Below are 14,499 nucleotides of genomic sequence, written 5' to 3'. Positions count from 1 at the left end.
GGCACCGTGTCGTCGCGACACGCCCCGCCGTGTCAGCTGAGTGAGACTTGAGACCGGGCCCTGGCTGACGGGTGGGAGGCGGGGCTGGCGATCCCCCGCTGGCCTGGTGTGACAGCAAGGAGAGGGGGCCGAGGCGGCCGCATCCGGCGGGTGTCGGCCCGTTCCCCTCGGCTGCCCCCGCCGCCTCCATTAGCCGTCGGCCGGTGAGCATGGCCAGCGATCGGAACCGGCGGGGCAGGTGCTCGCCGTCTGACCTCCAACCGCAGAGAGTCACCGCTCGCGCGGCCTTGCCTGCACCGCTGACACCGCGCAGGCGGCAGTCCTTTCTGCACGGCGGCGCACTGGATAGCAATTGCGAATAAAGCGCCATAACGGCTCATTGCGTCCAGTCAGATCGTGTTGGTTTGGAAGACGGTATGCGCTGTGAAGTGTTGGCTGCCTTTTTGAAATACGCACATATATTTGATGAAGCGCGGCACTAAACATAATTAAAACAAGTAGCGCACCGGCACCCCGGCACTGACGCTGATGAACTTTTCTTTGAACAGCCAAAAGATGAAAGACATTGTTCGCCCTGGAATGTTGGCATAGATTTCGCTAACGTGTTTCCACTCAGAACCGGTATGATTCCGGTGAAAATGGCTAGTGGCGAATGATGATTCATTACACGCTGTTCCATTAGCATTCGCGTGGCACCCAACACAGCTCTGAACTGATGGAAATGTGAATGTCTTTCTCGGGACCCGTGAGCAAATATTTCAGTCCTGCGACAAGTCTTAGCTTTAAGTCAATCGATGTGCGTCCAGGTCCCCGCGCTCGTCCGGGCTTCCATTGCTAACCGCTGTGTCTGTTTGTGTGTCGCAGCGACCGCGCGTCTGTCTGCTGTGCCGTGACTATTGCGTGCGCCGCGTCATGTCTGTCTGTGTACGCAACTGACCGGCACATCTGTCTTTGTGCCGTGACTGACCGGCACGTCTGCCTGTGTGCCGTGACTGACCGGCACGTCTGTCTGTGTGCCGTGACTGACCGGCACGTCTGTTGTCGTCACCAGATGTACCGCAAGGAGGCCGGCACGGGTAGCATCTACATGGCGCTCTCGTCCGACTCGTTGCCACCGGACCTGGTGAGCGCCACGCGCGGCCTACGAGCGCCTGGTGCTGGACGCCAGACCCAGCCAGCCGTGGCGCTGGCCGTCCGCCAGGCCTCCTGCTCCTTCCCCGGACTGGGCGCAGGGAACTGGCAGCACTCGCACGTCGACGGCGACACCATGGTCTACAAGGACGCCAAGAACTTCAAGACACACACAGCGCGCTGCATCGCCGGCCACGACGAGAAATACGTCATCTACTCCCGCTCGCAGTGGTGAGTGGCCTCTCTCTCTCTCTACTCTCCTCTCTTCTCTCTCTCTCTCCTCTCTCTGTGAGCTGATGCGGCTGATCTGGAAGAGGCAGGAGATGCCGCATGATTAACCGTTGTCCAGTGGCTTTCAGACAGTCATGCGGTTCTGGCGCACGTTGACCACCGGTTCTTGTGAACCGGCGTTTGTCGGCGGGGTGGGAGCGAAGCAGCTGCCCCGCCCTCCTGCCTAAGTCTGCAATCACAGGCCGTACATCGGGACGTCTGGCGACGCCCAGACTGTGCCCCGCGACGGCTCGGAATCCCGGCTGCAATGTTCGGTATTGTGGAGAGTTCTCGGAGCCGGCCAGTCCAGATGACAGCGGCGACCACAGGCTCGCGAACGGCTGGCGTGGGCTGGCCGATCAATGAACTCCCTGAGTCACTCAGCCATGCCTGCAATGCTAATGGGCTGCGTTTGTTTGGCAGCGGCGAGGAGGCTTACAACTGCATCTGGCTGAAGCGGAGAGGCAACAACGTTATGGAGTTTCAGCTAGGTGAGTGTTAAGTGACTGCTGCGTCCCATTATTCAGGTCGTATAGCTGTGCTCATGACTCTTAACGAGCCCGTTGCCACCGCGTGGCCGTGGTTGTCTCAGATATAATCCCTGCGTGGGAGGCCGAAGGCCGAGTCCGTATTACAGTTCGTGAACTCTGCATCTCATCGGCGCGTGCTGATTGTATCATGTGTCAGGATGATTGTGTAGCGCTTAGGCAATGCTCGCAGCATGGGCGTATGATGGGAGAAGCGATTCGACCGCCACTTCAGGCTCATTTCGAGGGTCAAATGAATCAGTGAGCGAGTACGGCAGACATACCCTCCCAGCCGTCTCCGGAATGTGTCGACGCCAGTTTACCGGGCGGAATTAACGACCGAGTTGTTAGCATAGGGTTGGCCAGCAAGCACACAGCTAACCGGGTCAGGCTTGTTTGTTCTGTTGAAAAAGAATGGTAATTGGTTTCGGCGTGGTATGTGGCCGGTGTTTGGGTGTAGTGAAATACAAATCACTTCCGACACCTACCCAAAAGCGCCACAACTTTTTCTGGTTGTAAAGACAATTTTAAACACGACCTCCAGTAATTTTTAGTGGGATGGCTCGATACAGAAAAGAAAGCGATCATGAAGGCCTCCCCATTGCTTCATTGTTCTCTATGACATTTGCTGCGTAGAGGTCGAGCTCGCTTTTCTCAACTGGTAAATTTCAGATCGCTCCGATCAGTGCTTCGTCCTGCAAGATGCGTATGGGGAACTTGGGGTAAAAAATGATGTAGGTCAGACACAAAGATCACTGCAGGTCACAAAGTTGAACGTAACATTCTAATCTGCAGTATAAATGTCTTGCGGTACTTTACTTAACGTTTCGGTATTATTTGTGGCTCATTTGTGATAATGTTCTGCGTGCAGACTGCAGGCACGAGCACACGTGCTGGACAAGATAGGTTAGTTTCAGCTCCATTGTTCCACTGATTTCAATGGATGTATTTACCCTGCAAAGACTCGCTTCATTAGACTCCTTTCAGTGTTTTTGCGACGCCTCGGAGTGGTTTTGTATGCCCCTCGGACGCATAGCACACGTCACTATTAGTTTATCGTTGGACAGTCGTCGTATAATATTCTGGACACAAAAAGCAGGCAGGTGCTAAGGGGCCGATAATTGGGGTCAGATAGCGACCGCTGCACCACGACCTTTATGAATCTGAAGCGGAGTTTCATGGTCATTCACATTATTTCCAGCGGATGGCAGTTGTAAGCATGAATTGGCTATTGCCATGGCCTTAATGACATCTGCCAGAATACATCGCAAGCAACCTGTGCTGCTGGTCATCGTCAGTATCTAGAATTGCTGTTCCTTGTTTAAAAATAGTTCGAGGAATACATGTCTAGTATTGACGTCGCTTTGCTAAGGACCTGGTACGTAGGAATTTAACTCAATATATTTTTTACGAACGGTGCTTAAGTTGAAAGTCTATGGTATCAATAGACACAATCACAGGATACGAAGATAACAAATGTAAGCGTTATTGCGATTTGCCGCGAGTTTTAAAGATTGTGATAGTTTCGTAGTTTTGAAAATCGCGCTGGCCATTTTTGTCTTATGAATAACCATACGATTCTCCTACGACGCTGAAAGTTCGCAAAGCTTTACTATTTGTTTTCTTAACTTGTCAATGTGTATTCTCGATCTGATACATTGGATATAAAGGAGTCGTCGGACTCAGGGGAAACGCACTTGGACTTTTCCCCAGCTGGCTTAGAGTGATCATAAGTTTCTCGCGCATCTCTCTATGTGAGCTCTCCGCAGAGCGACTCTAGCGCCATGTAGTCCGTACCACCCATCATGACGTCACGACATGACCAGCACGCGCGGGTTCCAGGTCTCAGTCCGGCCATCACGGCCAATGACGACATGTGCGAGCCACACCAGTTCCTCGAGACCGGCTGGATTACGCAAGGACGTGAGTCATCCCGATTCCTCGGCTATTTGATCGGCGCCAATGTCCGGCACGGCGGCCTCACCGGCGCCGATGTCCGGGACGGCGGCCTCACCGGCGCCGATGTCCGGGACGGCGGCCCCTCGCATCGGCAGCGCGTTCGATCAGCTGGCGAGTCGGCTGTCGTAGCAGCACCGCAGTGGCGCCGGCGGTTGTTCGGCACGACCCATTGAGCGCTGCTGTCCACATCGCGCCACCTGTTGGGCTCGCCGGTTTGTCCGCGGGAACCAAAGCGAAAAGCGGGGACAAATTTCGGAGCATTAACGTCAGCTCTCATCAGCCGGCCAGTACGGCTCATCGGAATAAGCCGTTTAGGCTAATCCGATGGCCGTTCACGCTGAACGACGCTGGGACCAAGCCGTCCGCCCTCACGCTTCATCGGGTACCACCCGGCCACACGAGACAGGCCACGCTCGAGCGTTCGCCTCGGGGGCAAATCGAGCCCGCAGATCCTCCGCAGTGAGCACGTTCTGTGCCTCACTGCGTAGTGGGTGAAGCGGCGAGTCGTTGCTGGAGGCACAGCACGAGATAGCGTTGGGTTTCGAGCAGGGACCACCCACACCAGGGCCGACATCCTCGCTTTCCCCCGCCCGGTCCTGCCCAACCCCAGTTCCTGGGATCTCCGAGACGGGTGCAGACGTGGTGTGCTCAAAGTCAAGCCGGACGGGCGAGGCCGCGGATTGTAGCGCAACGTTTTCCCGTCATTAGGGAAGATCGTATCGGGCCGAAAGTGATACTATCTGCTAATGACAAAAAGGAGCAATTTCATGAGCCGAGCGGGCTGAAAATGTCCCCTGTTAGCGTATCTACGCGGGCAAAAAGTGGGATTTCTAGCCGGTACCTGAGCACGAGAAGCCGTAGATTTCCGACTTTCTGCTTGTTGCCCGGCGACGACAGTGTTCAGCCTTCCGCTTGATTGAGATCTCTCCGTCCCAGATCTAAAAAGCTCGGGGAGTGTTCGCACCCGTCCGACTCAGCACAGCATAATGCTGTCTTGCTCTGAGGCGATGCCTTCCGCACCAGTCTGCACCATGCTCGCCGGACGCCACGTCATATCCCCGCTTGGTAACCGCAACTCTACCTGAGGTTATCGTCCTGGGTTCTACGTACTCCCCGCACGTGGACAATACTGAGGTCGGATGTGCTTCTACAGGGAAGCGGATTCTTCAGGAAGCCTCCTGCCCCGTGGCCGGAGAGTACGAGGGCATCATCCCCAACACGGACGGCCAGCTCTGTGCCAAGCTCTACTCGGACTGCAACAACCCTGACATCATGTTCTACACCGTGGTCAGCTGTCTGAATGCCTCTGACATCTATGAAGGTGAGTTTTTTTGGACACGAGATCCAAAGAGATGCCAAATTGTAGCCTTGTCTTGAGCACGTTCCTGCCTCTCAACCTGGTCTTCTGAGTCTGAGGAATGATTGTCTGGTGGGTGAAGTACTAATCTCTTTTGGTGGTGACACTTTCAGACATTAGATTAAGCGAGACATGTGGCCGCGGAATACACCTCCATTCGACTGGACCTTTGCGACTCACAGCGGCTGCCTTTGTTATTCGATGATGGGCGAGCGGCAATCACATGAAGGTCATATAAATTGTCTAGGATAAATACTCCTAAAACACTCCGAAATACTTATCTCAGCGATCGTCGTCTGCGCTGAAAGGAAAACGAGCGGTTGCTTCTTCCAATTCTCTTCTTGTACTGCCCCTGCTGAAAGCGGCATTAGATTCCCTTTAGAATCTAGGGAATTGCAAATCTGGTCAGTCAAATCACCGAAGGCCTCTTTGGCTGACGAAAAGGCAGTTTGGCCGGCAGTGCGCCATCTTACGCTCTTGCGTTTGGCTGCAACTCTCTAGCAGTTTTTGATCAAAACAGCTGTAAGCAAAGCGCCCGGCTGCGGATCCCTAGCAAGCGCAACCAGCAACTAGTGCCGTCTCGCCCCCTCTTACTCATTCGGTCCGTGGTTGTGGCAGCGGCAGCGCAGCTCCCTTACCGTCGCTGTTTTCAGGGACGCCGCGCGCTGTCCCACCGCATCCCCCGCTAATCCGGGCGGCGGGCGGGCGACCCCCCTACCCCCGCCCCCGCCCCCGCCCCCGCCCGGCGGCCGCTGGTGCTTACCGCGCTGCCGAGCCGGCCGCGGTTTGGAGGCACGGCGCCGGCGTTCGGCGGCATCCGGCCGCGCCGCCGTCGCCAGCTCCCGCCCCCGCCCTCGCCCCCGCCTACTGCCTACGACCCGTGGGCGTACTCGCGGCGCGGCGGCCCCGTCCAGGACAGCGCCGCACCGCCGACACGGACGCCGAACGACAGCAGCGGCGGCGACGGCGACGGCGTGTCGACGGCGGTGCGGCCGTGGCCCGGGCCCTTGGGCAGGTTCAGCGGCGGCCAGCCTCTGCCAGGCGCAGTGGACGGAGACGGCGCGGCGCCGCGCCGGCCGGTCCCACCGGCGGTCGTCCCTGTCGGCGCCGCGGCCACCGAGCCGCCGCCTCTGTCGCTGGCCGCTTTCCACGAAGGTAGCAGAACGACGCCGCACCTCACGCCGGCGGCACAAGCGTTTGTGAAGGCGGCACGTGCGAGCACGACACGTGTGGACACGGCTCACGTGCGCTGGGGGGTTCCGCGCAGGCGCCCAGCGCGTTGCGTGGCCACGTGCACCAGTTGGGCAGCGTCGTGTCGGACGCCACACGCCTGGCTCAGACGTGCCGTGCACTGCAGTTTGCTGTCACGAACCGCACGGTCACCACACACGATCCGCAAGGCAGGCCAGGCGTGACGTAATCATGGCAGGTAGAGGCTGCGTTTTCACCGATTCTGACATCCACCTCGTAACCATTGCACCGCTTTTCAATGAAGCCCATCTCACTTGGGATTTCGTGCAACACCTATCCCAAAGTTTGAATGTAATGCCATCGCTTCAGCCGCGCAGCTCTGCCTTTTCAGTGGTAAAGCTCTTCTGCGCCACGCATAAAACCATAAACGTTTAAATCGAACTCTGAAGTCTAAATATGGCCGCGCCCTCGGCGCGACCTCTGGTGGGTCGCGCGGTGCGACAGCTTCAGACATTCAAATTGACTGTGATGCGGACCCGTGCATTATCTGGGTTTCTAATGACCTAGTGCGAAATGGGTCACATCCGAAATGACGCATTTCAAAGCTTTTCAATAGCGGGAACGTTTCTGATTAACGTGGCGGAAAGGGCGATCCTAGCGTTCCACTTCTGCCTCAACATGCAGATCTGATGCGATCAGAGCTGTCAGAAAATCAATTATGGTCTGTAAACATCATTACAATGTGAATGGCAAACTATCCTCGGGGACCAGCCGGTAATTGCCCGTGGCCGGGCCCGGCCGCCGGAGCCGGCAGCGGAGCCTCCAGCGCAGCCCCGGCCGGGCGGCAGACCGCAGGGAGCGGGCCGCGGCGCGCGGCGCCCGGCCTCTAATGCCCCAACGCTGACAAATTGGCCAGCGGTGTGGGCCGATCGAGGGCTGGTCCCGGCGGCCGGTGGACCGCGCGGCAGGCGTAACCCTTGCGCTGAGCCTCGCCTGCCGCTTTGTCTGCAGCCGAAGCGCGCCGAGGGGAGGGGTCGCGTGGGGCGGGGTCGGCGCCGCGCCCTTCCTGGCCGCCACAGCCGCATCCGGAGCGCGCGGCTCCTCCCACCGGCCGCGCGGATCCGGATCCGGCCTGGATCCGGCCAAACCTCGCGTTGGGCGATGGACGAAGGGACTGTGTCGGCCGGCCGCGCCGCTATGGACTGGACGGAGAGGCTGTCGGAGCTGCCAGCGCCTATCAGCTCCGACACCCGCCGCCGCACTGACGGTGTAGTATCACTGGCAATCTAGCGCCTCTGTGTTAGTCACCATCTCTCATTCCGGCCCGAGTGCACAGCTCAAGGGCCCGCCGCAGTATGCAGTTACCAGAGTTTTTTTCTCATCGTCTAGCACACTTAACGCGCTGAACGTGCTGGTTCGATGGGTGATTTTCCCAGCGCCAGGCGGGCACGTAGCTTTCAGTCGATGCCAACCTCTCACCATTATCACGGCGCATGTGAAACGATGCAAATTGGCGGGGCCTCGCGTCCAGACCGGACCCAGGCCGACCGCAGTCGACGGACATGGTGCCTCGGGCGCCGGCCTGACCGCAGTCACGTGACCGGCCATGCCATTTATAGGACCGCCGCCAGGGGCGCACTAAGGCTGAGCAGGGGTGGACCGCCGCGGCGTTGTCCGGTGGTTGCACTTGCAATGCTTCCGGAGGATGCGGGAGGATGTGTAGTGATTCGATTCGGTTGCACAGAGCAAATTATCCGAGACAGAGAGGGCATCCAGTAAAAGTGAGCTATCGTTTCCGTATGACACGGTTTCCGAAGGTTTCCTAAAACGCGCCGCTTTTCGCCGACATTAGTTATAGCCGGCAATTACCGGCGCTTACCCGAGCGAAACTTTGGCCGCCGGTCCTCCTCGACCTTGCCGTCGCGGGAACACCGTGGGACGCGTTTCTCTTCCGCTGTCGCCACACCGCCGCGGTAAAAGTAGCATAGTCACCGGCTCGTGAGGACCGGCGCCCGTGTGAATCACGAGCTGCTCGGCGTGCCCGCACGCCGCCGTGACGTCACGGCAGCCCACGGCGGGCGGGGACGTCCCTCGGCGGTGACGAGGGTGCGCCGGGTGGGCCCACGTCCGCTCGCTGCACGCGGCGCTGGCTGTCCCGGTCTGGCTGCTTTGTTCCTGGAGAGGTAAATGACGCAGGTAAGCCGACGGAGCACGACGCCGATACGGCCCGGCGAGATGTCAGGAATTCTCGGGTAGATAAGGAGCTGCCCATGACTTCTCCGATCATGCTATGTGCTACATTGTGAAAAGCTCGTTCGGGTGGTAGGCGCCCCAGAGTTCTGTTCGCCGACAGGGTTCTGTAAATCGAGCCTAGCGTGGCATCGGCCATCTCTTTGCAAGGAACACTGGATGACAGATCGGGAAGGAAGTCGTCGAAATGCTCGGATATTTCTGACTCCGTACGGGTGGAAGCATTTCCCGGAGCAGCCGGCTTTCCTGCCGGCGTTCGCCCCATTGTTCCGGTGGCGAGCGGCGGCCGCTCCGATGACGAACGGCCGCTCCGGTGGCGAGCAACGGCCGCTCCGATGACGAACGGCCGCTCCGGTGGCGAGCGGCGGCCGCTCCGATGGCGAACGGCCGCTCCGATGGCGAACGGCCGCTCCGATGACGAACGGCCGCTCCGGTGGCGAGCAACGGCGCGGTGACGAGCTCGGGCTTTCCGTCGGCGCGCGCCGGCGCCGTGCGGCCCAGACCGTGCGGCCGCGGTGCGCGACTTTTTGCCAGCGTATGGTCGGAGCGCGCCGCTGAAGTATTGCGTTGGGAATACTTCACGTGTGTTTGGTGACCTCTGGGCCGACTCTGCAGGAATGTTAATTGGGTGTGCGCGGCGGCGGCGGCGGCCAGGCCGTCGGACTGATGAGGCGGTTACCTCGCTGCCGCAGCTGGGCGGGGGCCGCGGTTTAGAGCGGCAGGCGGACGTGTGGGGCCTCCGGTGGTGCGCAGCGTATCCTGTTGGCGCAACGCGTTGGGCTTCGAGTATCCCCGCATACAAGGATATGGACTGTGGAAGTGCGGACGCTTGTGCATGTTTCTCTTCTGTTTCAATAATTTTCGGAGTGGAAATGAAACTCCTGGTGGTGGTTTCTTCTCTGAATTGCTAGCATGCTAAACCTGGACTGCGAACTGCTTCTTTACGCACGATTGCTCCCATTTTGAAGTCCTGCGCGAAGGCTTCTTCTCTGTTTGCCAGTGCTGCTCAGTGTTTGCAGCAGCACTATAAATGATTTGAGCTTAGAAATGCATCTCCCTAATGAGACAAATTGCAACGTTTATATGCATATCAATGGCTATAGACCTAAAATACAGACCATGACCTGCGATGATTTTTTGGTGCTATTGTTCTTGCATCACTGGCCGTAAATTTTGAACACAATAGTGCGCTTTGTCACATGACTACCGCCACTGACCGCTGGTGTCCGTGTCCCTGGAGCGCAAGCGCCACTGCCTGGTCACGTGACCACCGCCACTGACCGTCGGTGTCCGTGTCCCTGGAGCACAAGCGCCACTGCCTGGTCACGTGACCACCGCCACTGACCGTCGGTGTTCGTGTCTCCAGAGCGCGAGTACCGGTGTCTGGGCACGTGGTCGGAGGGGGACGTCATGTACACGTACACGCAGCGGCGTGACGTCCTCTCGTACGAGTGCTTCGCCGGCCGCGTCATGGCCGACGGGCGCGTCTTCATCGGCGAGGCCGGCACCGACGAGAGCTGCCAACGCCGCGTTGACCCCACGCGCACCGGCATGCTCATCACTAAGACTGGTGAGTCTTTCACGGAGGCCACCACCAAGACTGGTGGGTCTTTCACAGACCGCCACCGAGACCGGCGGGTGTCGCGTAGTTCATCATCGAAATAGATGAATCTTGCAATGAGATCACCACTAAAACGTAACAAAATCGCGATCATACGTGTTCTGGAAAAGTAGTTAACATGAACGCGCTCTGCGCTCCCGCCTTACCATTTGCGTTGGCGCAGTTGCCCTTGTCGCGTGGCGCCTGGCGATCCCCGACGGTCACGTGACCACTGCTACCGATGACCGGTGCTGATGACGTGCTGACCCGGCAGCGGCGTGCTACAACATCGGCGTGGTGGTCCCGACGACGGCGGCGCCGGCGCCGGCGCCGCCCAGCCGGCGCACGCGGCCGCCGTCACCGCCCCCGCGGTTGCCGGCGTCGACGCGGGGCCGTCCCACCAAGCCGCCGGTCCCAGAGCGGACCGTCACCCGGCCCTGGAAGCCCATCACTGGTCAGTTGCCTCCGCGGAGAGAATGAGGATTCAGGGTGATCTGGCTCGCGCGCGATCTAATGTGGGGAAGGATGTGGGTCGGAGTGAAATTGAGTGCCTTTTGCAGTTACGAATCGATCCATTCAGCCTGCTTTGAGCATTAGCTCGTTTGACATTGATAATGTTTTTGACGAGCATAATTGCAATAATATCGCAAAGCTTGACATTAACAATCAAAACTGAATGCGCGTTTTCACCGAGAGGGCCGTCGTTGATCGATTTCCTGATCATTTCAGCTCGTCCCGGCACGCAGAGCTCCGGGAGCAGTCCACGCTCGTCGCTGTGGGCGTGGGTCGTCATGGCAACACTGGTCACAGCTGTCCGGCTCTAGTCCGCCGACCGGCGCTTGTTCAGTGCCGCTTCGTCCGAGCTTTGTCGGTGACCTATGTCGGGTCAGGTCACACGAGACTGGTGGAACTGGACAGTGATGGCGTGCAACTAGATCGGATCGTCGGCCTCAGTTCTGCTGCCGCCAACGATCCCGATGTTCCTGTGCAAGTCAGTGCATCACGTTATCCTCATCTGTGATATACGAGTGTAGGCGTTGTGTTTGTTCCTCTGATTTCCTTTGTTGATGAGCTGGTTCTCTTCTGGGCAGAAGCGAGCTCTGCGGTGAGCCGTGAAGTGCGTACGTGCTGCCGGGTGTTAGGCCTCTGTGGTGTGGAGCTGTATATACGATTGCATCACATATCCATTTTGACGGGATGCATACGGCTTGGATTATCTATAGTTAGCCTCGCGCTAAGTATACTGGATACCATTGATGGATAGGCACAGACCTCAGAGGAGAACGAATGCGATTATGTACAAAAGATATTTGTATTGTCGCTCACTCTACTGCTAAGAGTATCACATAGCTGTGATTGTGATACCGTGTTGTAACAGTGACGCATATTGGTGTGTTTATGCCCAGTGTTTTTGTGGCGATGCGTAACTAAGACAGACGTAATACAGATATGACATGAGATACTGTATATTATGTAGCTTACATGATACTACCTGAATGCCGAAGGCTACAGAAAGCGCTCGGACACGAATAGCTGACAGGTGTACGATTATAACGGTGAACTTATATTCAAAGGACTAAACAGTAAGTTACGAATTTCGCGTTCCGTTTCCTTTTCATATCGATGCTTGTATGGCTAATGTAGTCGTCACTTACGAGACGTACGAAACATTCACGAAGATATTCATTCAGTCGGCCGGTGGCGGTCTGTCAGCGCCGATACCTTGTAACTCCATGATCAAACCGAACAATATTTGATTTGGGCCAGCGGGGGGGGGGGGAGGGGAAACCCAACCACGTCATCATGGGAACACCTCACTGGTTTTAAAATGTCCTCCTGCTTATTTTCAGTTTGAGTCTGCAGGCATATAATCAGTTGGAAATCGCGCAGAACGTCTGCTCAATCAGCGGCTGAAAAACAGTTGTCAATACGGGCTCTGTGTGGCCCAGAAGCCAATACATGATCATGATCTGCATGATCCACCCAGAAGTCAGTACAGATTCTACGTGACTCAGAAATCCATAAACACGAAGGCAGGCGGCAGCAGTCATCGGGAGCAATTTTCAATAGGGAGAGTACATAATGTCCACAGTACTTTTCAACCTATCCATGAGTACTTCTTCCTTGACACTGCGCTACATGACTAACCAGGTGGCCAGCCCCACAGCCGGCACCTTACAGACTCCAAGTGCACTGGGGCGGGATGTGCCGACGCTAGGGCGGTGCCGCAGCTCCCCCTCCCTCAACGCCGTCTACCCCATCATTGATCGCTGTTTTCACCTGGGCAGATCCGGCGGCGTTCTCACAGTCACGGCCCGCACTGCGCCGCTCCCAGGCGCCAGGAAGCGGCGATTACGAACGGGTCATCCCGGACCCGTGTGAACCCCGGGCGGCGGCTGCCTCCGCCACCGCCGGCTACCGCAGAGGAATGCGCCCACAAGAGTCCGACCACACCGCTGGTCAGGTCACAGCGCGCTGCTTAGCGGCCAGATGTCAAGTGGACTGTCGGTGGGAGTCGAGCAGATCTGTTTGTAAAACGGTTGTGGCTTGGTGCCTCACAATAACGGTATCGATAACAGTGTGGTGTCTTACAAGCTCCTAAACGGCCGGAACCCGCGTCGATCCACGGCATCACTCTACGACGAGTGTTCTTCCGGTCAGTCGGCGAGCGGGTCTGGTCAAACCCGATGGGTGGTTCGATTCCTGCCGGTTAATATTGGACACCGTGCTTTCATCATCTGGACGCGTGACACACCTTGGCTGTCTTTCGACTCCTTTGCTAAGCAGCTGTGTGTAGCTTTGCCTTGCCGTTGGCGCCGCCCACTGCAGCCGCTGCTCTGACTGGTACGGCACGCCGGCTGACCCTTCCTTCTCGGCGCGTGCCTCCCACCTGCCCGGTAGCCGTCCATTGTTTATAAATTTTGACAACCGGCTATCTGCATATTCAAATCGCTCCATCCTATAAGCAGGCGATAATTTGGTGTTGATGAATCTCTTTGGCTCCCCGACCCAACGCACCACTTATGGCCAGTATCTATAATCAGTGACCTCCGGGCCGTACGCGACCCTAGGACGATTGATTTGATTACTTGGGTGTACTTCCACGCATTATTGATCGGCGGAATGTGTTCCCGGTTCTGATCGAGCCGAGTCGGACGCGGCTGGAGTCGATCGAGCCGTGTCGGACGCGGCTGGAGTCGATTGAGCAGGATCAGACGCGGCTGGAGTCGATCGAGCCGGGTTGGACGCGGCTGGAGTCGATTGAGCAGGGTCAGACGCAACTGGAGTCGATCAAGCCGGGTTGGACGCGGCTGGAGTCGATCGAGCCGGGTTGGACGCGCTTGGAGTCGATTGAAGAGGGTCGGACGCGGCTGGAGTCGATCGAGCCGTGTCGGACGCGGTTGGAGCCGTTCATCAGGACCGATCCTGTGCGCTCGCTCCAGCGCTGTCACAACAGGCGCCCGGCCTTCCCATGGCGCCGCAATCTTTATTTGAGTCTCGCCGCTCTCCATAACTCCCTTGTTTCCACTTGGCTGCCGCTTTGCCGCGTTTCACACGACAGCGAGCTGGCTCTTCCCACGCCATTCGCGCTGCACCGGCCGCGGGCGTGGTGGCGGCAGAGGGTGGCGGCCTTCTCGTGTGATGTCATCCGACACGGAGCCGTCTCTCCGGCGCCTCGGCTTTCCTGGACGCTGTGGCGTCGGAGCCCGACACGTGTCGCCGTCCCACACAATTCACCGGCAATAATAACACGCGACGATGCTTTTTGCGCTTTCCAGAGCGACTTCTGATATCCGCACGCCTCTAAAACAGCTGTATTGCGCCTCGATTTAGCGCCGCGTTTTTTGCTGTTTTTTTTTTAGGTGGGTGGGTGGTTGGCAAATCCCCATTTTCCTGATCAGTACTGAACAGAATAGTGAGAGGCATGAAATGGTGTGTAATATCTTTGTTTTCATAAAATAGCGGCCTGGAATGACCCCAGATATCGGTGGTGGCAGCCACACATATGCGAATATAACTGCAGTCACCCACATGTGGGAGGAAGTTATGAAACATGGCGGCTGGTAGACAACGACCTTTGGCATAAATTTTGCACGGCTGAGGTCTATTATGTGTTCACATAATATCGTATCGGTCACTGCTGAGAGTTACCCTAAGTGAGGCTGTCGTAAATGTCGCTGATTTTCCAAGTAAGAAGTCGATTATTTTTAACA

General features: G+C 57.4%; 1 protein-coding gene across 1 annotated transcript in view; it reads left to right on the top strand.

Moving 5' to 3' along the window:
* The window catches only part of LOC119107655 (uncharacterized), a 119,632-nt gene extending 107,887 nt beyond the window's left edge, over positions 1 to 11,745 (top strand). Inside the window, exons 10-12 of the mRNA XM_037231171.1 lie at positions 10,052 to 10,255; positions 10,560 to 10,739; positions 11,015 to 11,745. Coding sequence (XP_037087066.1) covers positions 10,052 to 10,255; positions 10,560 to 10,739; positions 11,015 to 11,109 — 479 coding nt within the window. The 3' untranslated portion in view covers positions 11,110 to 11,745. The remainder of the gene's footprint in view (positions 1 to 10,051; positions 10,256 to 10,559; positions 10,740 to 11,014) is intronic.
* The last annotated feature ends 2,754 nt before the right edge of the window (positions 11,746 to 14,499 follow it).

This window comes from Pollicipes pollicipes, unplaced genomic scaffold (genome assembly GCF_011947565.3).
Source record: "Pollicipes pollicipes isolate AB1234 unplaced genomic scaffold, Ppol_2.1 Scaffold_6686;HRSCAF=7923_pilon_pilon_pilon, whole genome shotgun sequence".
Lineage (NCBI taxonomy): Eukaryota > Metazoa > Arthropoda > Thecostraca > Pollicipedomorpha > Pollicipedidae > Pollicipes > Pollicipes pollicipes.
The sequence above is the reverse complement of the archived record's forward strand: the minus strand, read 5'-3'. Positions and strand labels throughout refer to the sequence as shown.